This window comes from Phaethon aethereus, assembly GCF_964289735.1.
Source record: "Phaethon aethereus genome assembly, chromosome: 7".
Lineage (NCBI taxonomy): Eukaryota > Metazoa > Chordata > Aves > Phaethontiformes > Phaethontidae > Phaethon > Phaethon aethereus.
In genome coordinates this window covers 16,077,737-16,102,663 of record NC_138583.1, presented here as the reverse complement: position 1 = coordinate 16,102,663, position 24,927 = coordinate 16,077,737, and the positions used below count along the sequence as shown (strand labels likewise).

Sequence of the window (24,927 nt, the reverse complement as noted above, 5' to 3'; positions counted from 1 at the left end):
ACAGCCTTACATGCTGCCACTGCCTCACTAGGTTTGGTGACCAAACTGTCTGGATTGGGGTAATTTGTTGTACCACTGTGCAATGTTAAACCACAACCTCCAAATCCACAAGAGTTCTCTTCCAAGTATGCAGGGAGTTTAGCACCAGTGAGTCTACTAAAAAAGAACTATTTTCTAGTCATAGTTAGATTAGTTTCTCTTTATCTGATATAACATATACCTTTATTCTCAATGGAAACGGTCACAGGACAAGTGTGCTGCCTGCATTGTTTATTCTGCCAAAGTTCATTAGAACTATTCAGGACACTTGTCATGTATCTGTAAGGCATTATTATTGTTAACTAAGAATAGAGATACTGACTGGTCATTTTGCGAGTAGATTTTGAATATCTTCTTGAGAATGGCAAACAATAAAGAAGTGGATAGGAGTAGTGTAAGAAATTCCATGTTTCCTGTAGTATTTCCGAATTGCACCCTGGGTGAATACTACCTTCTTTTAGTAAATGCTGTACAGAACTTGCCCAAGAAACCTGTCAACATTAGACAGGTAAAAAATAATGTCTATAACATGTGAGATATTAATGTGATATATGTAAAGGTATTTTGAAGCTGCATACATTCCTATTCCTTCCCGCCACCCTCAAGAACTCCCTTTCAAGCTCGACAAATATATACTTGCCTACAGACTGCATTAGGGAATCATGCCTATTTCTATTTCTATACTTTTTATTTATTATAACGAAGATAATTTGAAATGTAATCTGCAACTCTCCGAACATTTTTAAAACAACCAATGTGGTTAATCTAATGCCTATGGCAATCTCTATTTATTCGTTGTGAGCATACGCTTGCCATAACTTAAAACTGGGCTGAGCTTCAATTTAAATGTAACGAGGCAGAATACCAGTACAGTGCTTTCCACAAAATGGCTGAAACTGGCTTCAGCATGATTTGCCTGGAAGGGAAGATGAAAATGTGTTTTTAAAGGAGAAAAAAATATCCTGACCAAAACCAGACATTCTAAACAACCACCACCGATACCCACTGCTCCTTTCCTTCCCCATCTCTATCAGCTGCTAGGCTTTCAGCACCGTTTTTCGCCAGACACTAGCACAGTGTTTTCCTTCACAGTCAGCCATCAGCCAGAGCTGTCACTTGCAGATACTTCATTTTGTTTCAGTCTAATTCATACTGCACCCCCTTAATCTCTGCAGCGAGTAATGCCATGTCACTGTGCAGACATGCCAGATTCAGCACGAGAAGTCTAGAGAGTGTTTTTAACAGTTAAACTGTCTTGGTCTGAAAACATATTTTATTTCTCGCCCCAACTTAAACGTTCTCTTTCTCCTAAGCATCTTCCCAGCCGACCTCCAAAGGAGCAATCACTGTTCTGCAATCTGCTGTGTCTTCCTTAAAGCTCAGCTCTTTCACGCGGCGGGTGAAGACAAGCTGCAACCCTGTATTACTAAATGCAAATAATCGATATGTTGATTGAGCTTTTGGCTACCGGAGTTCTTGTGATGGGAGTGACAGTGAGCATGACTTCCCTCTTTCAATAACAAGGCTGTTTAGACTTTGCTACCTACCACTTTGTGAATCAGGCAACTGAAAATACCCACAGCAATTCCTCCAAACTGTCAGCTATTGCTGTGATTCCACCCAGCACCCCCTGTACAAGACAACAGATTAACCATTAGGCTAGATATGTTGAAAATATACAGCTTCAACCTTTCCCCAGCTAGCTCAGAGCGATGTATAGATGATTATTTCAACCGTCAGCTGCCGCATAGACTTAAACCCCTGCACAATAACTCCTGGATTCATCTGCCCCTTGTCAAACTCGCACAGCTTTAGTTTGAGCATACATAGTGTGGCAGTTTCACTGCGGATCTAGAATAATCCAGACGGCTGCTGTCTCTTTGTTAACAGGAAGCTAAACTGATGAGTTTGTAATGCATTTCTTATCAAAGGTAGTTTCAGAAAAGAAAATGTGCCCAATCAGTCAGGCTTGGAATTTAGCATAGTATCGGAATATGGTTTAATCAGAATATTTGTTATTTGTTGGGAAAAAAATATTATTCATCCCCTTTAAAAATCACTTCATGCCAATGAACTATTTACTTCACAAATTTATAATTAGTGCTTGATTTTTTGGTGGTACCAGATGCAATGAAATCATTGACTAGAAACTACAATGCAGTGGTGCTTGATGAGATACAAAAATGTTAATTTTAGAAACTGAAGAGCAGTGTTTGCTTGGTGTCTGAAATGGTAATTCAAATGAAACAGGATTGCTGTTGTGGTTTCTACATGCATTACAAACTCAGGGAAATGCATTTCATTTTTTTTTTAATGCAAAGAGAAACAGATATGCTGCGTACCTCTACATACTAGTATTGTTAGAAAAGCAAGTGAGGCACACTGGCTTTTAGCTGCAGTGTGTGCCATCTGAAGCAGGTAAGAAAACATCAACATTCGAGAATGTCAAGAATGCATCACCTCAGAACATTTTACAAATACTGAATGGTGCCTACATGAGACGTTCTCTTTGAAACAGCATAGTCCAAGAAACACCCTTTTTCTTTTTCTTTTTTTCCTTTTTTTGTCCCAGGCTTGCACCTTTTGGCTAAAGGCACATAAAATTGAACGACAAATGCATTGCTCTTTTTTTTTTTTTTTCTGTTGGCATCCAATGTTTACATTTTACATTAATAATGCACAGTCTTTCAGTTTTAATTCTCCTCACACATAAAGGATTGAAAGTCAGCTACAGATATGCTCCTCACCTTTGTTTTTCCCTGAATGCTGTAAAAAGACAATTAATAGAAAACGTGGAATGTTGCTAAGTTGGATCCTGCTATGTATTCTAGAAGGCTGCTCTGATGTTCTGGGAAAACATGATAAACTTTTAAGTTCCTGAGCTTTTAGGGTTACACATGTATATAGAATGAAAGATAGATTGCACAGGTGTTTGGAAACCCAGCAAACTTTTAGCTTGAATCTTTTGGTGAAAAAAGTACAGGGTATGGTTTCACACTGCTATAATTTATTTTTAGGTGTAGAGCAACCCCCTAAGGTTACTGGAGAACTTTGATTTTAACTCCTCCAATTTAATTCAAGAGCATAATTGTTACCAAAGCTTTCCAGAGGTACCACTTGCTCTCACTTCTCTATTACTGTGACTTTGGCAAGCAAAGAAGTGGTTTAAGGCTGTTCAAATTGTGGTTGATCTAAAGTGCATTGAAGTCAGAGAAGATACATTGACTTCAGTGGACTTTAGATTGGGAGCTGTTCATACCTCATGCTTCAGGGTGCAAGCTGATAAAATGGGACAGGAAGAAAGCCTTTCCCATATATAAAGCATTTCACAATTGGCCTGGGCAATTTAGAGAAGAAAGGCTTCAGATTTCATGGACCTGGTTTCTTGTTCCTGTACAGAAGTATATACACAATGTGACACTATTTGTACGTAACAACCATCTTCCCTTTCCCCTGACAAATGTGCACAGTAGAAAAAAGCTACTTTATTTAATTCCTAATTAAATCCTAATTTAAATTTAGACTAAGTCATAGGTCCACTGAACCTTGAACATATTTTTTGGTTCAGATTTTAGTATTCCCTCACATATTTTTCTTGATTTTTAGTATCCACTCTCCATCGCCTTCTCAACTTATGATTCATTCTGTACTTGTTTATTCAAGTTATTATATTGTTATAGGAAAACTGCCAAATTAAGTGTTAAAAAAAAAGCTTCCGTGGACTTTTTTTCCCATCTATTTAATCATCCAATTGACTTCTCCATGTGTTGCACCTAAAGAGAATATTATTTGGGTAAAGTAGAGTTTATTTTGGGAAAGAGTGAAGAAAGGGAGATATGTTTAAATTGTAGAACTTAAAACAGAACATGGTCTGTGTTCATGGGGTCTGTTCTCCAGACAAACATCAAAGTGAAGGGAATTGACTTTGTCTTTTGAGAGTGCACTTTGGAGAATAAGGAAACTCAAAGTCTCTTATGGGGTATGGTGAGTGTAAATATTCCTAGAGTTAAATTTTAAATTCTGTTATTTCATTATGACAAGCTGTTCTGCTATCTGAACACTGAGGAGGAGCAAGAGCAAAATGTTACTCCTCTGTGTCAGAAAAGAGCTGTTAAGACCTTGGGTGTCCTACTGTGTCACAAGCAGCTACGAACTCCAATTTCAGAGCTCCAGCTGCCGTGTCTGGCAGAAGCAAAGTACAAAAGGATTGCTCAAAGCCACATGTTAACTTTTTAATAGACTACCTGATGATCCTATGGCTACAAACAGAGGACTAGTAATCTCGACTGGGAATTTAGTTCTACCGCTGTAGGCTCTCACTGTAGGGAGCAGTTGCAGCACTAGCGAGGGTAGACTGTAGTTACGTAGTTCTGTCAAACCATAGGAGGAATCTGTCCTGTCTTCACAAAGTGAAGGAAGCTTCCCCTTTGTGACTGAATTCACTCATAATCTGATCAGTCACTGCTAAAACCACTGAAGTTCTCTATGTGGACAAAAAACAAGCTCGTATTAAAAAAAAAACAAAACCAACCAAACAAAAAAAACTTGAAAGGCCACTCCCTGTTGAGCCTAGGAACAGTTTGTTCTTTACACTCCCTCAGCTCCAGTGGGAAAATATACAATTCCTAGAAACAGCTAAGGGAAAAAGTAAGCACAGGAGTACTTGGTGATTGCTCTGCTCCTTGGGATTAGAAAACTTGTGTTGACTGCAGAGATTGTGTTCCTCAGGAAGAGACAATATGTCAGTGCATAGGAAAGGCATAGTTATATGCCAACTTCTTTGGAGCAAGATTGCACAAATTTCAGCTAGGTCACGCTGCAACTGTTTCCTTCGTGAGAATGTTGGGAAGTGCAGATTTCATCCTGCCGAAATCTGATGAGAATTATTACTTTGTTTTCCAGTTCAAAGTGTCAATTTATCTCAACGTCTTAATAATACACATCTCCAGTGTAATTTCAACCTGCATACTCTGAAATTTTAAAGTGCAATAACCTTTTCTCTATCCTGTTCGTGACAAGTTTAAAAATAAATTTGTGATAAAGGTGTTTTTATTAATGCATTTCCTGAAGAAGAAATACTAGGTCCCTGTGCCTGTTTCCCTGCCAGTACAGCATGGAGTAAAGAAGAGATTTTAATAAACTTCCTATAAATCTAGGGGACTATATTCTTAAAATCTAAGATTTTTTTTTTTTTTAATTCTTCCTCTGCTTCCCAATGAGTTGCCTTACTTCTGAAACACAAAATTTGGAGGACATTGCTTGGTTTGGGTTTTTTACTAGGTGGTTAATATGCCACCAATAAATTGGATTTTTTTTTTTACTTTTTAAACTTCGCTACCATTGAATCTCTTTTCCCTTTTGTCTGTTGTTTACCTTTGCACAAAAGGGTGTGGAAGTGCCTGTGTTTCTGAACAAGAGGATCTGAAATCTTGACGTTTAACTCTGGCTTTCTTATCATCAGTCTTATTCAGCTTTCATCCACATCAGTGGAAAAACTTCAATTTATTAAAAGTTAATAGGATCAGGCTCAGTGTCCCCCAATACTCTTTCAGGTTCAGCTGTAATATTCCTCTGGGATGGAGGTCTTCTCACAACTGTTACCTGTGAGGTCATATCATTTGCGTATGTAAAATAAGTAAAAAATGCTGTGCATGTTTACATACACGCTGGTTTTATATACAAGTGCTTACACCGTATATACCTATTCAGAAACACTTCTATACAATTAAAACAGACATCTGAAATATTAGAATTATTTTCTTTTTTCAAATAAAATTGTTACCTCACAAAAGCCATACATAAAAAAGTTCTTGGAGGTTTTTCAGTCACTACTTATTTCTAAGCCAGCACCACCACCTGCTGGTTACACGGAGTTTCAAGCCCCAGTGCTGTTTCCCTATCTTCAAATCTATGCCTACGTATAGAACAGTATTTCTCAGCTGCTCTTATACATAGACATGTTATTGCCAGAAGACAGATTTTTTTGCACATCGGTTGCAGTTTAACGATACTCTATTACCAGAAGTATGTCTCTCATAGAAGTGGGGAATGTTAATTGTTGACAAACCAATTCCCAAGTACAGTAAATCGCAAGGTAAACATCCAAATTAATCAAATAGGTTGAACTTGTTATATTAAAAAGCCTATTGTAACATACGCTGCTTTTATCACTTACAGATATACAGTTAAATACAGTTCATGACACTAAGAAATCGGTATATTTTTCAGTATATTTTTTTCCTACGTGCTTCTACTTTAGCGAGTTCTACAATGCACTCCATTCTTGTAAAGGTCTTTTTTTTTCCTGAAAAAATGTATACAAAAAAACAGTCTCACCTGGTAAATACATTAATATAAAACCCAACCAAAATATAAATAACTAAGATTAAATCTATAAAAGAAAATAGAGATGGAATATAATTCATTGCTATGGAAAATTAGCGAAGTATAGCACAAAATTTCTAGGTAAACAATGGCAAAACAAAGGAAATAAAACAACAAAACATTCATAATGATAATTTTTAAAAATGGAAAAATGTGGTGTCTACCTCTGACTGTATCTGCAAAAGAACCCACAAAAAATTACTACTCACATCTCTGCCAAAGCATACTGTAGGTTGGCTGAAATCAATCGCTATGGGGAAGCAAGGGCTGGCAATTTCATAAAGGTGGAAAATAAAGCATAAGCTAAGAAATCCAGTGGTGATAACTAATAACAAAGTTACTTACAACAGTGTTTTGATCTCTAACAGAAAGAAGAGGATGGATGTAAAAGGATCCATCAAAAGAATGGATGTATTTAACAAGGATTGTATTTTTCAAATAAAACATAAATACTATCAAAATAACTCCATACAAAATAAAAAAATTACTGTTATAAATTCCCTCTGATTATTTCTCTAATACTTAAAAATACTGCAGCGATAATACTGAAATACATGCAGAAGTTAGCGTTGAACTATTCAGAATTATTGTAAGAGGGAAGTGCATGCCACCTCATGTTCACTTCATATAAGACAAATTATAACAATATACAAGTATGCAGACTAACAACGGAGAAAGAAAGCAAATAATACCGAATCTACCAAGCTAAATTGATAGCCAGCTTTAAAAAAAAAAAAAAGAGTTTTGTCCTTTTATTTTTCACTTTGTTACTAAAGCTACACAAAGATGTCAAACTTGCTTAGTTCATGACAAGGATCAGGCAGACCACGCAAAGAGATCCCAACCCATGACGAGGAACAGCGTCAGAAAGAAAACTTCATCAAAAGTAAATGCACTTGTGCTACTTCTGGTTTCATTAACCAAACCCTGATGAGAGTATGGACATTAGTAGAGAAAGCACAGGTACCCTAACAGCAGCACCCTCCCTGTTAGGATGCAACGGACTCAAACAAGAGGAGAGGAAAGAAGGCAATGGAGAATTTTTCAGAGAGGATTGACAAAGTGTTGAATTAGCCGCTCAGGTTGCTGAGCTGTGTCCTGCAAAATGCTTGGTGTGCTCAGTGCTATACCAGGGAAATCACTTATACTCTGAGAGTATAAAATTAAACACAGATGATGTTCATTTTCAAAGCAGGTAGGATGATAAAAAGGAAAGACGACTGATTTTAAAAAAAAAAAAAAGAAAGAAAATTCTGCAGAAAACCACTCAACTGCCAATATTTCTGTTATAATTATCACATCAATTTCACAATAAAGTCCACAATCACCTGGAGGAAGAGGAACTCTCTCCAACAAAGAGAAAATTGATATATAAGATTTCGTAAGATTTACGGGTCAGTTACTACCCTGAAAGTAACTATATCAACCACAAATGCCACAGGATGTCAATATATTTGGAAATAGTGTTGCTGCCAGATGTTTGGAGAGTCAGATACCAAAAGCATCCAGAAATCCAGTGCTCCGGGGACACTGACAGCTGTCAAGAAAGTCATCTTCCAAAAGTGAATTGCTTGGAGCTCTACCTTTGAGGATTTTATTTTGTCCTGCTTGAGGAGAAAGAGGGCAGACAAAAGACTCATATGCTAAAGGCAGATTAAAAACAAATGCACATTTTGACATATTTTACATTCCTCATGGGCAGAACTCAAGGATACTGCTAAGGAAATCTGTGGGACCCAAGGGACAACTTCAAGATATTTGTTGAGGAGTATATGGGGCTTGAGTATTGAGGCTGAATATATGAGCCTAAAGACACAATTCTTGCATTCCCTCAAGCCACAATTTGAGATGCAAAACAGGAGCTTATCTATCTATTTATCAGGAGAAATCCCAGTAAACTGTGGAAGAATGAGCTGCAGCATTCAAAGATTCAATCAGCCAATCAAAAAGACCAGTAAAGCTTGATCAGCTACTAGACATGATAACACTAGAAGTCCTGACTCTAAAAACAGAGTATGCATTTTCATTTAAGTAGGAGATAGTACTTTCAGGAATTATTCAGAAAAGAAAGAAAGGGGGGGGGTGGGAAGTTCCACAGACCATGCTGTAATAAAAAAGAACATGTGGTTGTGATCACAGGAGAGATCTGAAACAAAAATTAAAGTAATTCAATGCTTGAAGAGGGGCAAATTTAGGTGTACGGAGTTCTAAGAATGGCAGAATTACACGATAAAGGCATATTGAAGTGCAGAGAGCAGGCACAGAACTTGTACTACATAAATCAACACGCAGAAGGATCTGGTGCCAACGGGTTAAAAGAATGCCAGTCCCTGCTCTTGCAGAATTTCAGACTGATGTAATATCAGACAAACGTAGCCTGCGAGTCTTCCCTGTCACTGCAAACTGTGTGTTCACTTACTTCTCTTCCAAATGTAATGAAAGACTTTTGCTGAAATTCATATAACTCTCCAAAGTGGAAGATGCCTGCAAGTTGGAGTCCTTGTATGGAAGGATCCTCTCAAATAGCAAGGATTACATTACCGATTCCAGTCTCTGCAGATCCTTGCATTATGTTTATCACCACAGAATCTGGGCTGACTGACATCTGTCCCAAGTCTACTGCTTTCTCTCATCTTTTCTCCTTTGTCTGAATGAAGAAATCAATAAGGTATATCTTGTTACCCAGAGCAGTGAGACTCTTGATTAGAAACAATCAAAATATACACAATGAAATTCTTTATATAAATATACACATACATATATTCATTTTTTCCTTGGACAATTGTTCTATGAAACACAAGCTTTTGGTGAAAAAAAATCCAGCTTTTAAGAACTATGTAAAAATTTAGACCTTTACCAAATGAAAACTGATTTAATTTTCATATTTTTTGTACATAAAGTGAAACAAAAATTATATTTTCATGTCTCAATTTACACAAAATATAATTTAGCAACAATCAAAATTTAGTTTGAATAGTACTCTGAAAATGTGCAACCTCACACAATAGGATAAATATTTTTCTGTGGAATATTAAAAGCAGTTCTTATTGTCCAAGAGTGGGTAAAATGTATTTTGCTATTTTGTTGCTTGCCCTGACATTGGAAAGCTTATTGGCTTTGTTCAGAACCAAGTAAAAAAGCAGTATTTCATGTCAAAAACAAGACAAGATGCAAGAATGGCTATGAATCCAATTCCATTATTAGTGAGAAATATTAGCACGTCAACTGAAAATTTGGGAAATGCTTCCCATATGTTGCAAAGGACACTGTGTAGGGGAAGCCAGAAAAGTACATCCTGTTCTATTCAGCAGTGCATCTCACTTCTTTTCACCCTTCTGCAGCCTCATCGTGTGAATTATATTCATTTTCACACCCTGCAATTCTAAATAAATACTCTATCACTTTGCTGCCACCCATCTCGTGACTGACCGATCACAGAGAACCTGACAGTTCTTGCATGTTTTGGTAGATCAGGAATAATCCTAACAGAGCTAAAGAAGGAATAAAATAAAAAAAACTGGACAAATGCCTGTTAATGAAACATATTATCAGCTTGCGACTGTGGACTTTACCTCATGTTACTCATGGAATCATAGCCTAGTTTGGGTTGGAAGAGACCTTTAAAGGTCATCTACTCCAACTCCCCTGCAGTAAGCAGTGACATCTTCAACTAGATCAGGTTGCTCAGAGCCCCGTCCACCCTGACCTTGAGCGTTTCCAGGATGGGGCAGCTACCACCTCTCTGGGCAACCTGTGCCAGTGGTTCACCACCTTCATGGTGAAAAATTTCTTCCTTATATCTTGTCTAAATCTACCCTCCTTTAGTTTAAAACTATTACCCCTTGTCCAATCACAACAGGTCCTGCTAAAAAGTCTGTCCTCATCTTTCCTACGGGCCTCCTTTAAGTACTGGAAGGCTCCAGTAAGGTCTCCCCGGAGCCTTCTCTTCTCCAGACTGAACAACCCCAACTCTCTCAGCCTGTGCTCATAGCAGAGGTGTTCCACTCCTCTGATCATTTTTGTGGCCCTCTTCATGAAACAGGAATATGCAGCATCTCTACATTAAGCTCAAAACTTGTAATTGTTTATAGTCATTGCTAGAAGAATCTTAGTTCTATTAGCTGATTAAACTTTATCAGCTAGACAAATGTTTATCTTGACTTCTAAGTTGTTGTCCATATGCCACAACTTCTATTTTCACTAGAAGTCCAACCAATATATCTCGTGGGATCATGTAAGTACTACCGAGGTGGGGCTAGTTATAGAGTGTTAAACCATCCACATTGCTAGATAGCACACCTGCTAGTCCATTCTGGCAAGAGTTTGATCAAGAACAGAACCTCCATATCTTGTTGCCAGTTTTCCTCCATAGTATATCTATGGTGATGTAAAATCTCTCTTCATACTGTAGTGCCATGTCAGACAACACATAGTATTACCGAGTTAGAGAGTGAAGATAATAATGTCAGGAACATGGGAATGGAGAAAGCAACATGCTTAGTGCAAGCAAAATCTTTTATGCAAGAATGAACAAAGGAAATTGCATGACAAAGATCAAAGATGCTATAATGATTTTTTGGATTTCCTTCAGCAGCTCTTCACAGTAAACAAGGTCTGCATTCCAATTAAAGTTCAGAAGCAGCCTAAACCTGCAGATTATTTTAATTTTTTTTTTCCCAGAACTCTAAAAAGAGATTCTTTCCTGCTGATGTAGGTAAACAGAAGGTATTCGTGCCACCTTAGATAGGATCGCCTTTCAAAGCCTCCCTAAATTAGACTGCAGCAAAGTAATTCTGGTCATTTCCCCATTCTTTCTTTCTGTCATGTACCCCAGTTCACTTTCCTCTCCTCCTTGCCATGGATTGATGACCTCCTTCAGCAAAGGTCTAAAGACATGAAAATTGGCCTCCACAGGGGAATCACTATGTCAAAAGGACACCCAGGCTTATATTCAATACTTCAAAATACAAGGATCTCAAAGCACTTCTTAGCACAAGTTGTAATACAATATATTGAGAATATAATATTCTCAGTCTCTGGGTGGAAAAAGAACTATAGTCATGTAAGTCAGTGGCACAGTCAAGATTGGGATCTTTGCCTTGTGCTATTTGCCTAGGTAGAACTTCCAGTCAAACTAAAATGTCCACATGAATTTTTAACCAGATGATACTGGCCACTTCGTACACAGTAATAATGCTTTTTCCATCCTTCCTTTTCAGAATAATTGTACTGTGCCAACAAGAACTGATCAGTATCGGTGAAGCATGTGTGTGTGAGGCAGCACACAGTATGTTTCCTAAAGTCATTGACAAAAAGTGAGTTGCAGCATTACAGCATTCAGTAACATATAAAATATCACAAGGAAAGCTATATTATTGTACTATAAAAAGGTATGCTAACAGAAGCTGGTAAATCGTCTCAAAAAGTAAAAGTACAACTACTGAACTTTAACCTATTTTAAAGTATACCATCAACATATTTAAGAAATTACATACTAAAAAAAATATAGCTTTTTAAAAAAACAATCAAAATTTTTCCTCTTCTGCTCAGCTCCCTCCTATCTACTATAACCTCAATCAAAGCAATGATACAGGAGGGGTGCTTGTTTTGTGGCACTTCAAGAACCACAGATAGAGTTATGTAACAACAATCTCATTTCATGTAGCACATAAAAAAATCATGAATTCATGAGGTGATGTATCCTGACATATACAATACCTGGAAATGTTCTAGGTACTTGGTAGAAAATACGATGACCCAGAAAAAATTGTCATGCAAGTTGCTTCCAGGCTGAGGGGCTGAGCACTCCTGGACCTACACTGAACTTGATAAAATCTGAAGATCTCTGGTTCTAAGGTTCTAATTCAATAGGCTCTCAAGCTTAGGTAAGCATTAGGTTGGTTCCCTCTGGCTCCACTTCTAAAACTATGAATCACGTAGTATGCGCATTAGTGGTCACACTACACCTAATGTGACTACTTATCGGATTAATATGCATACCTGATTGGTATGCATATGTTAAATAGACTGGGGGTCCTAATGGAATAATCAGATGGTGAAAACACTGTACCTGATTTTTTCCTTCTTCCTATTTTTACATCAAAAAGCATCAAAAGCAATAACCCTCCCATAAGTAACACAAGCTGAGCACATTTTAACTTGGTTTGGAGGGCTTTTATTCTAGTTTTTTTAATAATAAACGGCATTATACTTTACATGTTGATACTACATTGTGGCCTGTTGTACATTTCAATAAGCACCTACCACAGTAACTTCAAATGATATGAAATGTAAGAGATTAGTCCAGAGAACTTCTTTTTCTATAAATTTGAGCGACAATATCCCAAGACACTGAACATTTTTTCCCCTGAATTATAAGAGAAGCCAAGCAATAAGGTTATCAAATGAAAGAAATATTATAATACAAGAATACGAGAATTACAGGCTTTACGAACCAACCGTTCATTTTAGTTTGGAAGCAATTTGAAAAAAGAACATAAATCACACATCAAAAGTGTATCTGTGATTAGCATGAGCTGATAGCTTTCTGCTGTTATTGGTTCAACATTAATTTGAGACCTTGCCCAATAACATCAACACAAATTAGCTAAGACTCAAAATAGCAATCAACGTGGGGGACTTATCCTGAAAAGCGGTGCTAACAACTACCCAGCATCAACAAACTTCTCAATCCTGCAGCTGTTTTTAAAAGCTTCCTCCCAAAGGCTCATTTAGAACTAAATCAAATGCAACTTTGACTTAATTAACATTTTAAATGATAATGAATACAATGTAGATTCATAGAAGGCATTTACATTGTGTTATAAAACTGATAAAAACTTAATAACTCTTTGTTAATAAGTTATGTCTCTCCAGACCCACACAGCCTAAGGCAGTCAGTGCTGTAGTCCAGGGTCTAATCTAGGTTCCTAATGCAGGTGAAATAAGGAGGCAGGAGACTGACTTGACACTTGACATTTGCTCTAAGCCTGCTCTGGATCAAGCCACTGCTTGTTCATAAGTACTTTATTTCATATAGTAAAGGTCAGAATTTGGGCTCAAGGCAGGGCTATGACAGAAATGCTCAAGCTGAAACCGAGCCAGCTCTGGCATCTGTCGCTTGAAATAGCTTGGAAACAGTAGAGAAGGAGAGCTAACCGGCTAGCATCTGTCCCACACCAAGGAGGTAACAGGAAGAATCTGCTGCCTGGTGGTAAGAAACTGTCACGGTGAGTTTCGTGACAACCAGCCACACTCAGGAACTAAAAATGCAAACATAATTTCCATGTCACCTTGCATAAGACCCTCTGCTAAATTCACTCCACAGGATGCAGACAGCATCTTTTCTAGCTTGTCCCCATCAAAGCAAGCCACTCACTAGTCTCTTCCTTGTGACCCCGGTAAGAATCACTACTCAATATAAAGGCCTAAAGGAATTAAATGCAGACTTCTCGATCTCTCCCTCCCCCACCTTCCCAATTCTTCAAAAGATTTGCTGCTAAAATTAGCAGTGCCTCCATTCCATGGTGATGTGAGAGTTCATCTCCTTGGTACAGACACTGCAAATTGGGCAGAGCACCCTCTCATCAGCCTGGTGGTATATACCGCATCACAAAACTAATCTGAAAAGGCCTGTGCTTAATTATTTATATTTTCTGGTCGTGAGGAACAAGTTCGATTGTCTCACTTTTACCATTCTACCATCTGAAAAGGAACAACTTTCTTTGGGGGGGTTGTTTTGGTTTTTTTCCTATTCTTACGTTTCTACATCTCAGTGTTTATCTATATTCTCATATGATATCCACCAGAAAGTTAAATAATTTAGCAGCATTCAGGTTTTATTAAAGTATAAAACAATAAAAGGGATCAATTTTTTGAGCGTTCAAGTCGAGCTACATACTTGAAGTCACCTATTATAAAATACCTATTGTTTCATGTTACTTTCCCCCGCCTCTGTAATTAATGTCATCTATTCAGTGTTTGAAAAGGAAATATAAAAGTCCCAGTGCATCCATTCACATTAAAAAATGATGGAATAGATACTTGGAATCTTAGGAGGGCATATACCAGCCTGTTCTGATCACACCTTCTAACTCCATGTTAGCAACGCAGAAAAACATACAATTGCATCAAGGAGAGGATCACCTGAAAGTCTGCATACCAAGACAGACAGAAATGCAGGCAAATCAAAGGGTTGGTTCAGCAAAACCACTGTTCTAGCAAGCAGTTCTGGAATGCTGGTTAAGGCTGCGATTGCGTATACTGAGTCGATTCATCTTATCTTCTTTAGTGGAAACACCTGCATGCATCTTTGTACAATTGCCACAAGGAGAAGATGGTTAAGCAGAATTACAAACATAAACTAAGCTTGAAAACAGAAAAGTAATTAAGACATTTTAATTCTCAGAAAAGCAGATCTCACAGTGTCTGGCTTCTGATTTGCCAGTACCCCAGGCTATTGAGCTGGCCACAAATATAATCTCTATCATGTACAAACATCGACTTCACGTCAGTTGCTACACCGTAAGAACGTCTATAGAACAGCACAGGAATCTTCCACATTGGTATTTTCTTTTTCAATTGTTCAATTTGTCTGGTTCTATATGCTTCAAAACCCCATTGGCCAGTTTTGGTAACAGCAGCTTTCTTGACAGTTCATTCTGAGAAGGTGGCTAAGGAAAGGAAGTTGGTTTTCTTCATTACCCAGCAGCAACACAGACTACATTAAGATGTATATGTTTGATTTTTTTCCAGCTGTATTGGAATTGTATCTTAACTGAGTTATCTAAAATAATATTTCCTCTGTGTCTTGGTTTTGGCTGGGATTGAGTTGTCTTTTCTTCCCAATAGCTGGTATAGTGCTGTGCTTTGGAGTTGGTATGAGAATGATGTTGATAACACGATGATGTTTTAGTTGTTGCTAAGTAGTTGTAGTGCTTACACTCAGCCAAGGACTTTCCAGCTCCCCACGCTCTGCCAGCGGGAGGGGCACATGGAGCTGGGAGGGGGCACGGCCAGGACAGCTGGCCCAGCCTGGCCCAAGGGACGTTCCCCACCAGGTAACGTCATGCCCAGTACATAAACTGGAGTTGACCGGGGGCACTAATCGCTGCTCGGGGACGGGCTGTCGATCGCTGGGTGGTGAGCAATAGCTGCATTTGGCATCACTTGTTCCTGTACATTCCTTTGTCAGTATTATTATTATCGTTGTTGTTTCCTCCTCTCTTACTGTCCTATGAAACTGTTTTTATCTCAACCCATGAGTTTTTTTCCCATTCTTTCCCCCGTCCCACTGCAGGGGGTGGAGGGAGTGAACGAGCAGCTGTGTTGTTAATTGCTGGCTGGGGCTAAACCATGACACACTGCAAAACTGAACACTCCACCATACATACAGGTGTCCATTTTTACATTATTTTCAGTATTTTGAAAGGGGACACATGCAGTCTCGTATTTAGAGGAAACATCATAGCTACGTCAATTCTCAGGAACACAACCCTGAATACCTGGGAACTGATGTAACTGAAGTAAAAACTTGTCACCCTAAAAGAAAGAACAATATTTGGAACTAAATTTACGTAAATCAATCTATTACCCACAGCATGGTTTATGATTTATGTTCTCTGCAGCTGTGAATGAACGTGAATTTATTTGGCACTATGTCTCATTCTTATAACCTATTTTCATTAAGCTCATTAAAAAAAACTTAGTCTACACAAGATAATGCTATATCATTCTCCAGCATAGAGAGGTGGGATCATTCCATAGAAGTGAGCTGTAAAAACATAAAAATCTGACTATAATTACTTGCTTATGACATTATGATGCCATCCCTGAAGGGCAACATCTGCCTTTCCTTTTCAAGCATACTCAACCATTTATTCAATCCTTCAATTTTTTCTTCCTCAAAACATTAAAGGTGTGCTATTGGCTTTTTGTACAGTACAAAGATGACCTATGTGACCACACAGGGATCAGTGGGTTATATTAAAGAGAAAGGTGTTTATGCAGCATATGTAAAGGTAAGAATTTCAGAGCAAATGAGTCTCCATCCCTCCTGTGGCTACAATAGAATTCTCAGAGCTCAGAAAAAGTGTGTAGTGTGAGTGCAGTGGTAGTACCACACCTTTTTTCTCTTCAGATTATTATAAATATTATGTAAAAGTCATCACATTTATAGCTGGTCTGAGAATCTCAAAGTCTCTAGCCACCACAAGGTGGTACATGTATCCTGTAAAAGGGAAACACTTCTGTAAAAGGGTGAAAAGAGAATTCTAGCACTGAAAGTTGTCATTTGACAGGGCAGGTCCTTCCTGCATCTTAGCTCATCCATAAAAGCAAGTATTTCTTGTTGTCTTGGCTACTTCAGCAAGACTAGAGAAATAATAAGTTAGTTTTGTTCTGCAGAGGATATGGTTCTTGCATTTTAGGAGAAATAACAACTAAGCTGACTTTTCAGCCAGTAATTTAGGAACCCAGGACTTAATAGTCAACTCATTTAGAAAAGCCCAAGCATCGTTATACAACTGATGAATTTTAGATACACTGATCAATGTGTGTGTGTGATGCATTCTTTTCTCTGGCTAAATCAGTAAGTGACATGCCATTTCAACTCTCATTATAGAATTTGGTTTTTTAAGTTGTTAAGACACACAGGCAGGGTCTACACTGCCCTAAGCAGCACAGATCAATGCAGCAGCTAGAGTGTTCCTTGACCACATTGCCAGACAGCTTCAGCACAGTGTATCAACCTTGGTTCAACAGCCAACCTTATTCAACCTACCCAACATGTTCATCTAATCTCACAGAATGCAATTTTAGGTCCTTTGAGAAAGACTCAGCAGCTAACATGTCTGTTCAGCATAAACCGCGTGATGGCACTAGAAGACCAGACAAAATATACGGTTCTAAATTGGGCTTGGCACACGGGTAGATACACGCTTTAGCTACCTTCGAAAGTTAAGTTTGCTCCAGCTTGTCTTAGCACAGTCTTTCTTTCCAAATAGGATGGCTAGGAGTTTGGGCTAAACCCTGAATTCAAAATATAGTCATAATTAGTCTTGTCTTTTGTCTCTGGGGATCCCTGATATTCACCAATGTCAAAATCCACGTAAAGCTGCTCAGAACTATCAGAGCATGCCAAAGCCTGTTTTCTCACAAGCTGAATTAGATATGCCTGGGCCTAGTATGAAGAATGTCCTTGGAAGTTTCGATTCCCATGGCAGTGGGCATAGTGTGAAGTTTAGAAAAGGTTTCCTTTTGGAACATGAACTTTTGATGTTCCTGAGAAGCAGCAGCTGTATGGTGATACAGAAACACAGAAATTAAATGGTTCAGCTTAAGATTCTGTCTGTATCAATTAATCATCTGAATGGTACTCCCCAAGATTTGGCACAAACCTAAGCAGAAACATCACACTTATTAGTAACATAATTTCATTCTATAAACCAGACCAGGTTTTTCAGTGGCTAAGTGCCTCTCTTCACTCTAATTCACTTGAGTCTCCAGTACAAAAAATGCTTGGACCATTTGACTGTTGTTCATGTAGCAACCTCCCAAAAGCAGCTAAACCTGAAAAAATGTAGACACAAAAAACTTTTTTAAATTCTATTTCCTTACATTTTGAAAGATCATATCTTTTTTTTTTCCTCCAGACAGCTTCCTATAAACTCAAAAGCTATTTTAATGTAATTATATTTAATCAAATTATGATTTTCATTTGCTGGAGGTACAGGCAACAATATAATAAGAGAGAAACTGATTCACAGTGGAAAATACACTGCAAGTGTCACTTTCTCTACATATTATAGAGTTAGTACAGTAAATCCTGTATAAATCATTGAATATGTCAATTGATTTCTACTTGACATCAGATTCTTACAAACAGCATTAATTCTTACAAAAGCTACTCATTGTTTCAAGAAGTTTCATACAATGGTCTGGTTTTATTCACCTTGAAAAAAAAAAAACCTGCTTTTATAACTGAAGGAAGGAAAGAAGGAAGGAAAGAAGGAAAGAAAGAAATGCATTAAGCAATTGTAGAAGTAAACCAACCCAACTGGGGCACCACGACCAAAGCAAGCCCTGTAATAGTATAATGACCTTTAATGAGTGTCTGGGGAAACAATACAGTCCTAGCATAAAAGACAAAGGGCAAAACCCATCACGGCTCCACTGACACTAATTCAAAATGATTTTCAGAACAACTAAAGAATGTAAGAGAGGTAATCTGATCCACCAATCTGACCTCACTTTGATTCTGGGGCCCTGCTGCTGCCATTTCTAATTGTCAAACACTCCACATTTCACATCTGCTCATATTTAATGAAAAGCTGACTCTCACCGCCATTCTTTGAGTTAACTAGCTCTGTCAAGATGGGCATCATACGACCCCTGTGCACTGCAAAGAAAACACGCTGATTTCTATTGAAGCCTTGCCAGCGAAACGTTGCAAGTGTGTGTATGTATATACGTATTAATTGGAAAAGAAAGGTTTATGTTGCTTTGCAAAGAGTGTGAATTGGTATTGATTTTCGTACTTATTATTACCAGTCAAAGGTGACTAGTCTCACAAGGGGAAGAGTGAGATCTCTTTTGATTTGATCAAGTGATGAAGGGGGGAAAAGGCCCTTGAAAAATAGGATGCTAAAATCCTCAAAGCTGTCAATATCACTTATCCTTCAAAATGCAACATAGATCTAACGTGTTTCCCAACAGTATTGTTTCTGGTGGCAATAATATGATTATTGTGGAGGTTTTTGGCTCAGCAGGCAACACAATCAAAAATGTTTACTTTATCTGTCTCTGTAGAGTCTTAAGTGAACTTGAAAGCTATGGTAAACCTACAAATTACGTTTTTTCTTTCCTTGCCAAAGAGTGCTAATGGCAGAAATTTTACCCATTTGTAGGGGACATATTCATTTAGCCAGGTCTGGTTGCTGTTAACACCAGTGCCGGGACTCAACCACATACTCTCTGTAGCAGTCTGTATTAATGCAAACTATACCAGGCACTGTGTTACTGAGGCTGTTAGGCTGAGTAAGTAACGCTGCCTGCAGTAATTCTCAGCCCAGGAAGGTTTCTTATTCACTTTTCTTAACAAAATATGTTTTGCTATGTTTTTCTCTTTAAAGGATAAAAACTTCTGTAACTTAGAATAGGACTTAAAACTGGGAACCATAAAACTTCTGTAACTTAGAATAGGACTTAAAACTGGGAACCATCTCCCTTGAGGTGATGCATGACTTGCAACCAAGTAGATAAAAAGGACATTCAGAGTGCTTATACATATATACAGAGAGAAGATGTCTGTTACAGTCTCCAAGAAATCCTATTAGAATTGGTTTAATTGACAGTCTTTTCGCAAAAAATGCTAACAAAATTCATAGTATTGTTATATACTCCACATTTGTGTCTGGAAAAATAGTTCAAATGTCAAAATAATTAAAGCAAAGTCATTCATCACTTGGACTATATATTGTAATACACATATGGTATCAAAAGGCAACCAGATGCGTAATCTAACAACTACATTATACTTTTAGTAGCGGAAGGCATTTTTATCTGTGATGACTTGTAATGTAAAGCGGACATGCATCCTGATCAAAACTCCTAATACTCCTTACAGATGTATATGAGTAATTTTATATTTTTTCTTTGCCATTTGGGTAGGGAAATGAAAACAGTTCCTGTCCCAAGACATAGTTTTGCCTGTTATGAACGTCTAAAGAGAATAAAAAAATGACACCACCCCCCTCCCCCCAATTTTATTTAACAATCTTCCTTAATTGTTGACATCACACTGATAAAGGAAGCTTTGGAATCCCTACCACTTGCCTAAAGAATTAATGGCAATGCAAAATTGTTCTAACTTCTTTATCTTCTCCCTCTCAACTCTGATCTTCCAAAATAACTTTTGGGGCATATTCCAGAATGGTACTATCCTATGGGACAAATTCTACAGTTAATTTCAAAAAGTTTGCATCAGGCTAGTCCTTCTAAAAAGGCACTACAAAAAGTACAACAATTTTTACTAAGATTTTTGCAGGTGGAAGGTCCTGCCTTATTGAGAAAGAAGGGTTACAAACAAAACTAATAATGGTAGCAGTAAAGAATAGAATTCCAGCTACTACAGTTCAGCTCCTAATTGTATCCTGTGTATTTATTCACCGCCTATTGTATGCTACTCTAGTGCCAACACTATTAAAGCTGTCCACTTAGCAGCAGTCATAGATTTAGACACAGGCCTGTTCCTCCACTGAAACGCTTATTCTTTAATTAATGACAATTTATATTGTATGAATTAAATAAAAATGATGTCACCAAACTGCACTACTTAGGTCCTGCATGCTATTGCAAGAGCATGCTTCGTAAAGAGCACACAAAGCAAAATAATGAATTACATTTGTTGTATTAAAAATAAATTAAAATGGAAATATAAATACAGAGCTGTATTAAAATTTGGGTTTGACTTTTTAAAAAAGCATCAGCCCAGTAAAACTCACAGAACTACAATGTACGACACAAGACGGGGATGATACCACAGACACCACAGACATGGAACAGCATGTGTTGGTGTTAAAACTTACAGGCACGTAAACTGGTGGAGCAATCATTAACAGAGACAGAAGAAAGTGGGAAGGCTCTCTCAAGGGTGTCCATGTTACTATGTACACTGCCTGACATGCAAGAGCAGTCACGCTCAGAGCGTCCGCAATCAAAACAACATGCCAGTTTCATTCTCTTGTAGATGGACATCTTGGCTATAACCATGTGTTGGATGGGAGGAGAGGAAGAGCAGCAGGTTAATGGCAAGGTTATATATATAACAAGGCAGCTGGAAGGTAATTTAAGGGATTTAATACAGGCCTTAGTTTATGTTAACAGTCTTGACCCAGGAAAAAAAATGCAATAAGATTATTGATAACACTTTGGCTGTACATTAAAAGTAGGGCAAAAGATAAATTGCTCTTTATTTCTGTTCAGTCTTATAGGGTGACCGCAGACATGGAGAAGAATTACTGTTTACAGTCAAGTGTTTGGATCAAAAAAGAACATAGTAAAAGCAGAGAATCCTAAGAATATATTTTCCCTTGGCACAATTAATACTACTGGGCTGAAATGAAAAGAAAAATCTAAAGTTGCTCATCCATTAGATATTTTTGGCCTATCCTGCTTCCTGTAAAAATCAAAGACTTTTATATATCTATATATATATATATGTATGTACACACACACACTCACATATATATTCTTACATACACACGCTCACACACACATATACATTATACACATACATATATATACATATATAAAAATATATTTATTCTTAAACATATGCTAATCATTTCACTGTATTAAACTGTGCCAGGGAACTCCTTTATTGCAATAAATTACACATTACTAGAGTTACAAGATGTTCATAAAATTTTCTGAAAAATTTACTTCGTTTACATCTGCAGGAATTCAAATTAACTCTTGACAGAATACCAAAATTTGCCCATGTAAGAGACACAACTAATAATGATAAATATGCTTGACATTAAAATCAGTTCACAAATAAGGCATCACCAAAAGCACACAGAGCATTGGTCCATTGAAACATGCTGAACCAATCATTGGCATATTTTCTGCTCTGGATTCAAAGGTAGATCGAGAACCAAATAACTGAATGTAGAATTAGGGGCTAATTCCAAAAGGAGTGCCAGGTTAGAACAGAACACGTATATCTTTCAGTCATGGGAACGTCCTTGTTATATATTTCGAAATATATACAGCATCCTATTTTATAAATGCATGTGTAAATACCATCATGAAATTTTGTATGTCACCCGAATGTTAAGTCTGAACAAATGCAAACGCCACTTAGATTGTTTCACATGTTGCACTGAACCAACACTTTTGGTAATGGTTTAGATTGAACTGACTCAATTATACTAAAAACAAAACAAAACACTGACAGGCAAAAACAAAACCTTAAAAGCAAATGCAGAAACAAGGTAATGTTTCTCTGGCCTGTACCTTCAGTTTAGGATGTCTTTTTTGCATTATGTTAATGACAGTAAATTTAAAATAATTTCTCTTTTTTTTTTTTTTCCCCCCCAGTTTCTTAATGCCACAGTCAGCAGGGAAGAGGAATTGAAATCGCTCAAATGGGTCAAGTCCTGTTCTAAGGCCTTGATGACTTGCCATACAGTATACTTGTCAAGCAAGGGTAACATTATGATTGTGGAAAACAGGCATTGAGGGAGATGAATGAGTGATCTCTTCAGCAGCGACTCCATTCCTCTAAAACTTTGCTCACATGACTAATGCCATGTTCTTTTAGCATCCTAGTAGGGTTATCTTACAGCTGTTCAGAAAGTCATCATGCAGCATCAGGCTTGTTCATTGCATGGTACATCATTCCTCAGAGCTTGGCTTTTAGTAAGAAGGTTTCCACTGCAGCTTTTGATGCATACACATTCAAACTACACAGAAAATTCAAAACAGCATTTGTTTTCCCATGGTTTCCCTCTGTCTAACTCTTCCCAACACATTCTTTAAAGTTGAAAAGTTGGGCAGAAAACAAAAAGTGAAATATGTTACCAAAAATGTGGAAGTCTTTCCGTTACGCCTATTTTATTATTTTCACTTTAAGGATATAAAAGAAAAATAAAGGGCATTTGTGAGACACACTAACAGTAGGAGAGGTAAAAGGCAGGCCCATTTTGTTTTAATTATAGCTGTTTTGAAGGATTTTTTCTAATCAAATGCTGTAGCAAAACACACTGCTCAGAAATCGTCAACTGCTATGTCATTGGTTAGTAACAGTCCCTGGTTTTCATTTACTTGTAGCCATATCTTGTCAACAGTCAATAATAGGATAGGACACATTTATGAAAATTAAAAGAAATCATCCTTAAGGGCAAAGAGGGTTGGGAAGGAAAACTTTTTGTACCATTTTCATCAGATATAAACCAATGAAGTGGGAAATTTAAGCCCTTCTGTTCAACAGGGCAAGGACTCCACGGTGCTTCTCAAAAGCAATGCCCTTTCAGGGACTGTTTTTAACTATTATTATCAGTTGTTCTGGAGATCATGCATCATTTTAATATTTCACATCATTAACATGCAGGAAACAGGCTTGGACCTGGAAATACAAGTAGCAGAAAGGACTTGCTATAAGGGTTTCAACCAGTATATAAGCAACTGCATATCAGAGCAATACATTTCGGAAAGAAAACATGCTGTTACTCTTCATTCCTATTATACAGTCATTATTACATTCATACCAAATACAATACTTCTTTTCTTTTAAATAAAACAAAACATGGATTATTAGTAGGGATGACTAGTGACAAGATCAAAGACAAGACAGAAATGATTTTAAATGGTTCGGCCACACACATACCTTTTCCTATAAAACTTCCATAAACATTAACAAAAAATGGGAATCATCAGAGACACAGGGGGACCTTAAGAACAGCCTTTGGGTGGGTGTTAAATTCATTTGACACCTGTAGCACCTGCATAAGAATCAACTAATTTCTATTCATATGAATGTTATGGATGTGTAATAGAACTGTTATTTGCAATGAGTGAAAATGTAACTTGGGACACAAAGGAAATTACTTTCCTATTTTCAACTCAATAACAAATGGACAAAAAGGAAGAACAGATCCTCTACCTAGTATGATGACAATCCCACAGCATTTGTAAAATGAATTAGTAAAAATATCAGGGGAAGTTATCATGGACACAGAAATCAGACTACTTAAATAATTTACTGATAAAACAAGGCACGTATGAACTAGTCATTTTCTGACTTGTTAAGAGCAAAAGGAAAGCAAAATTTTTTTCCATTATTTTTAAAGTAAATAAATACTTTTAAAAACTTTTTTTGTTGCAATTTTTCTCAGAAGGCAATAGTTTTCTATTCTAGTAAAGAAGGAATGTGCCTTAGATGTCTAAGCTTCTAGCAGTACCTTGCTTTCTGATCTCAAAAACTCAGAAAGTCCAGTCAAAATTTCTAGATTGTCTGGATCTGAGGTGTTGCTTAGAGTTCACGAACAGTAATGGGAAATATTTCCAGCTGCAAAAATAAGCAACGGAAACCTGCAGATTATGCTCTATCTAAGATGTCGAGGAACAGCTCCTTTTTTTTTTTAAAGCAAGCAGAACAAAGTAGCCCTTCACCTTTGCTGATTTTTTTTTTTAAATTTAAAAAAACCCATACAGTCTACCCAATCCTCTTATTCCACCCGTTACTATAGCAGTTTTCCTTGTGACCTCAACGGTAACAAAAAGTAGACCTACGAGGACATCTAGTGGATCTCTATGAGGTAACAGCTGGTTAAGAAGAAGAACTGGAGGTTTCTTGACCAGCAAATGGTAAAAAAAGCTCCCACTACACTAAGAATTGAAACGCATACAGTGGCGTTTCAATTCACCAAGTTCTCATGATCCACACTATGAGTAAAATAACAGCAGCATTGAAGGACGACCAGACTGACGTGATCGCCTTTT

General features: G+C 37.4%; 1 protein-coding gene across 8 annotated transcripts in view; it reads right to left on the bottom strand.

Moving 5' to 3' along the window:
- KCNMA1 (potassium calcium-activated channel subfamily M alpha 1) overlaps window positions 1–24,927 on the bottom strand; it is a gene marked incomplete at its 3' end in the record, with an annotated part of 525,005 nt that overhangs the window by 78,227 nt on the left and 421,851 nt on the right. Inside the window, exon 19 of one of the 8 annotated variants that reach the window (XM_082002433.1) lies at window positions 21,009–21,182. The exons of the other annotated variants lie outside the window; for them this stretch is intronic. Within the exon in view, the coding sequence (XP_081858559.1) occupies window positions 21,009–21,182 (174 nt within the window). The remainder of the gene's footprint in view (window positions 1–21,008; window positions 21,183–24,927) is intronic. 8 annotated transcript variants of the gene reach the window in all.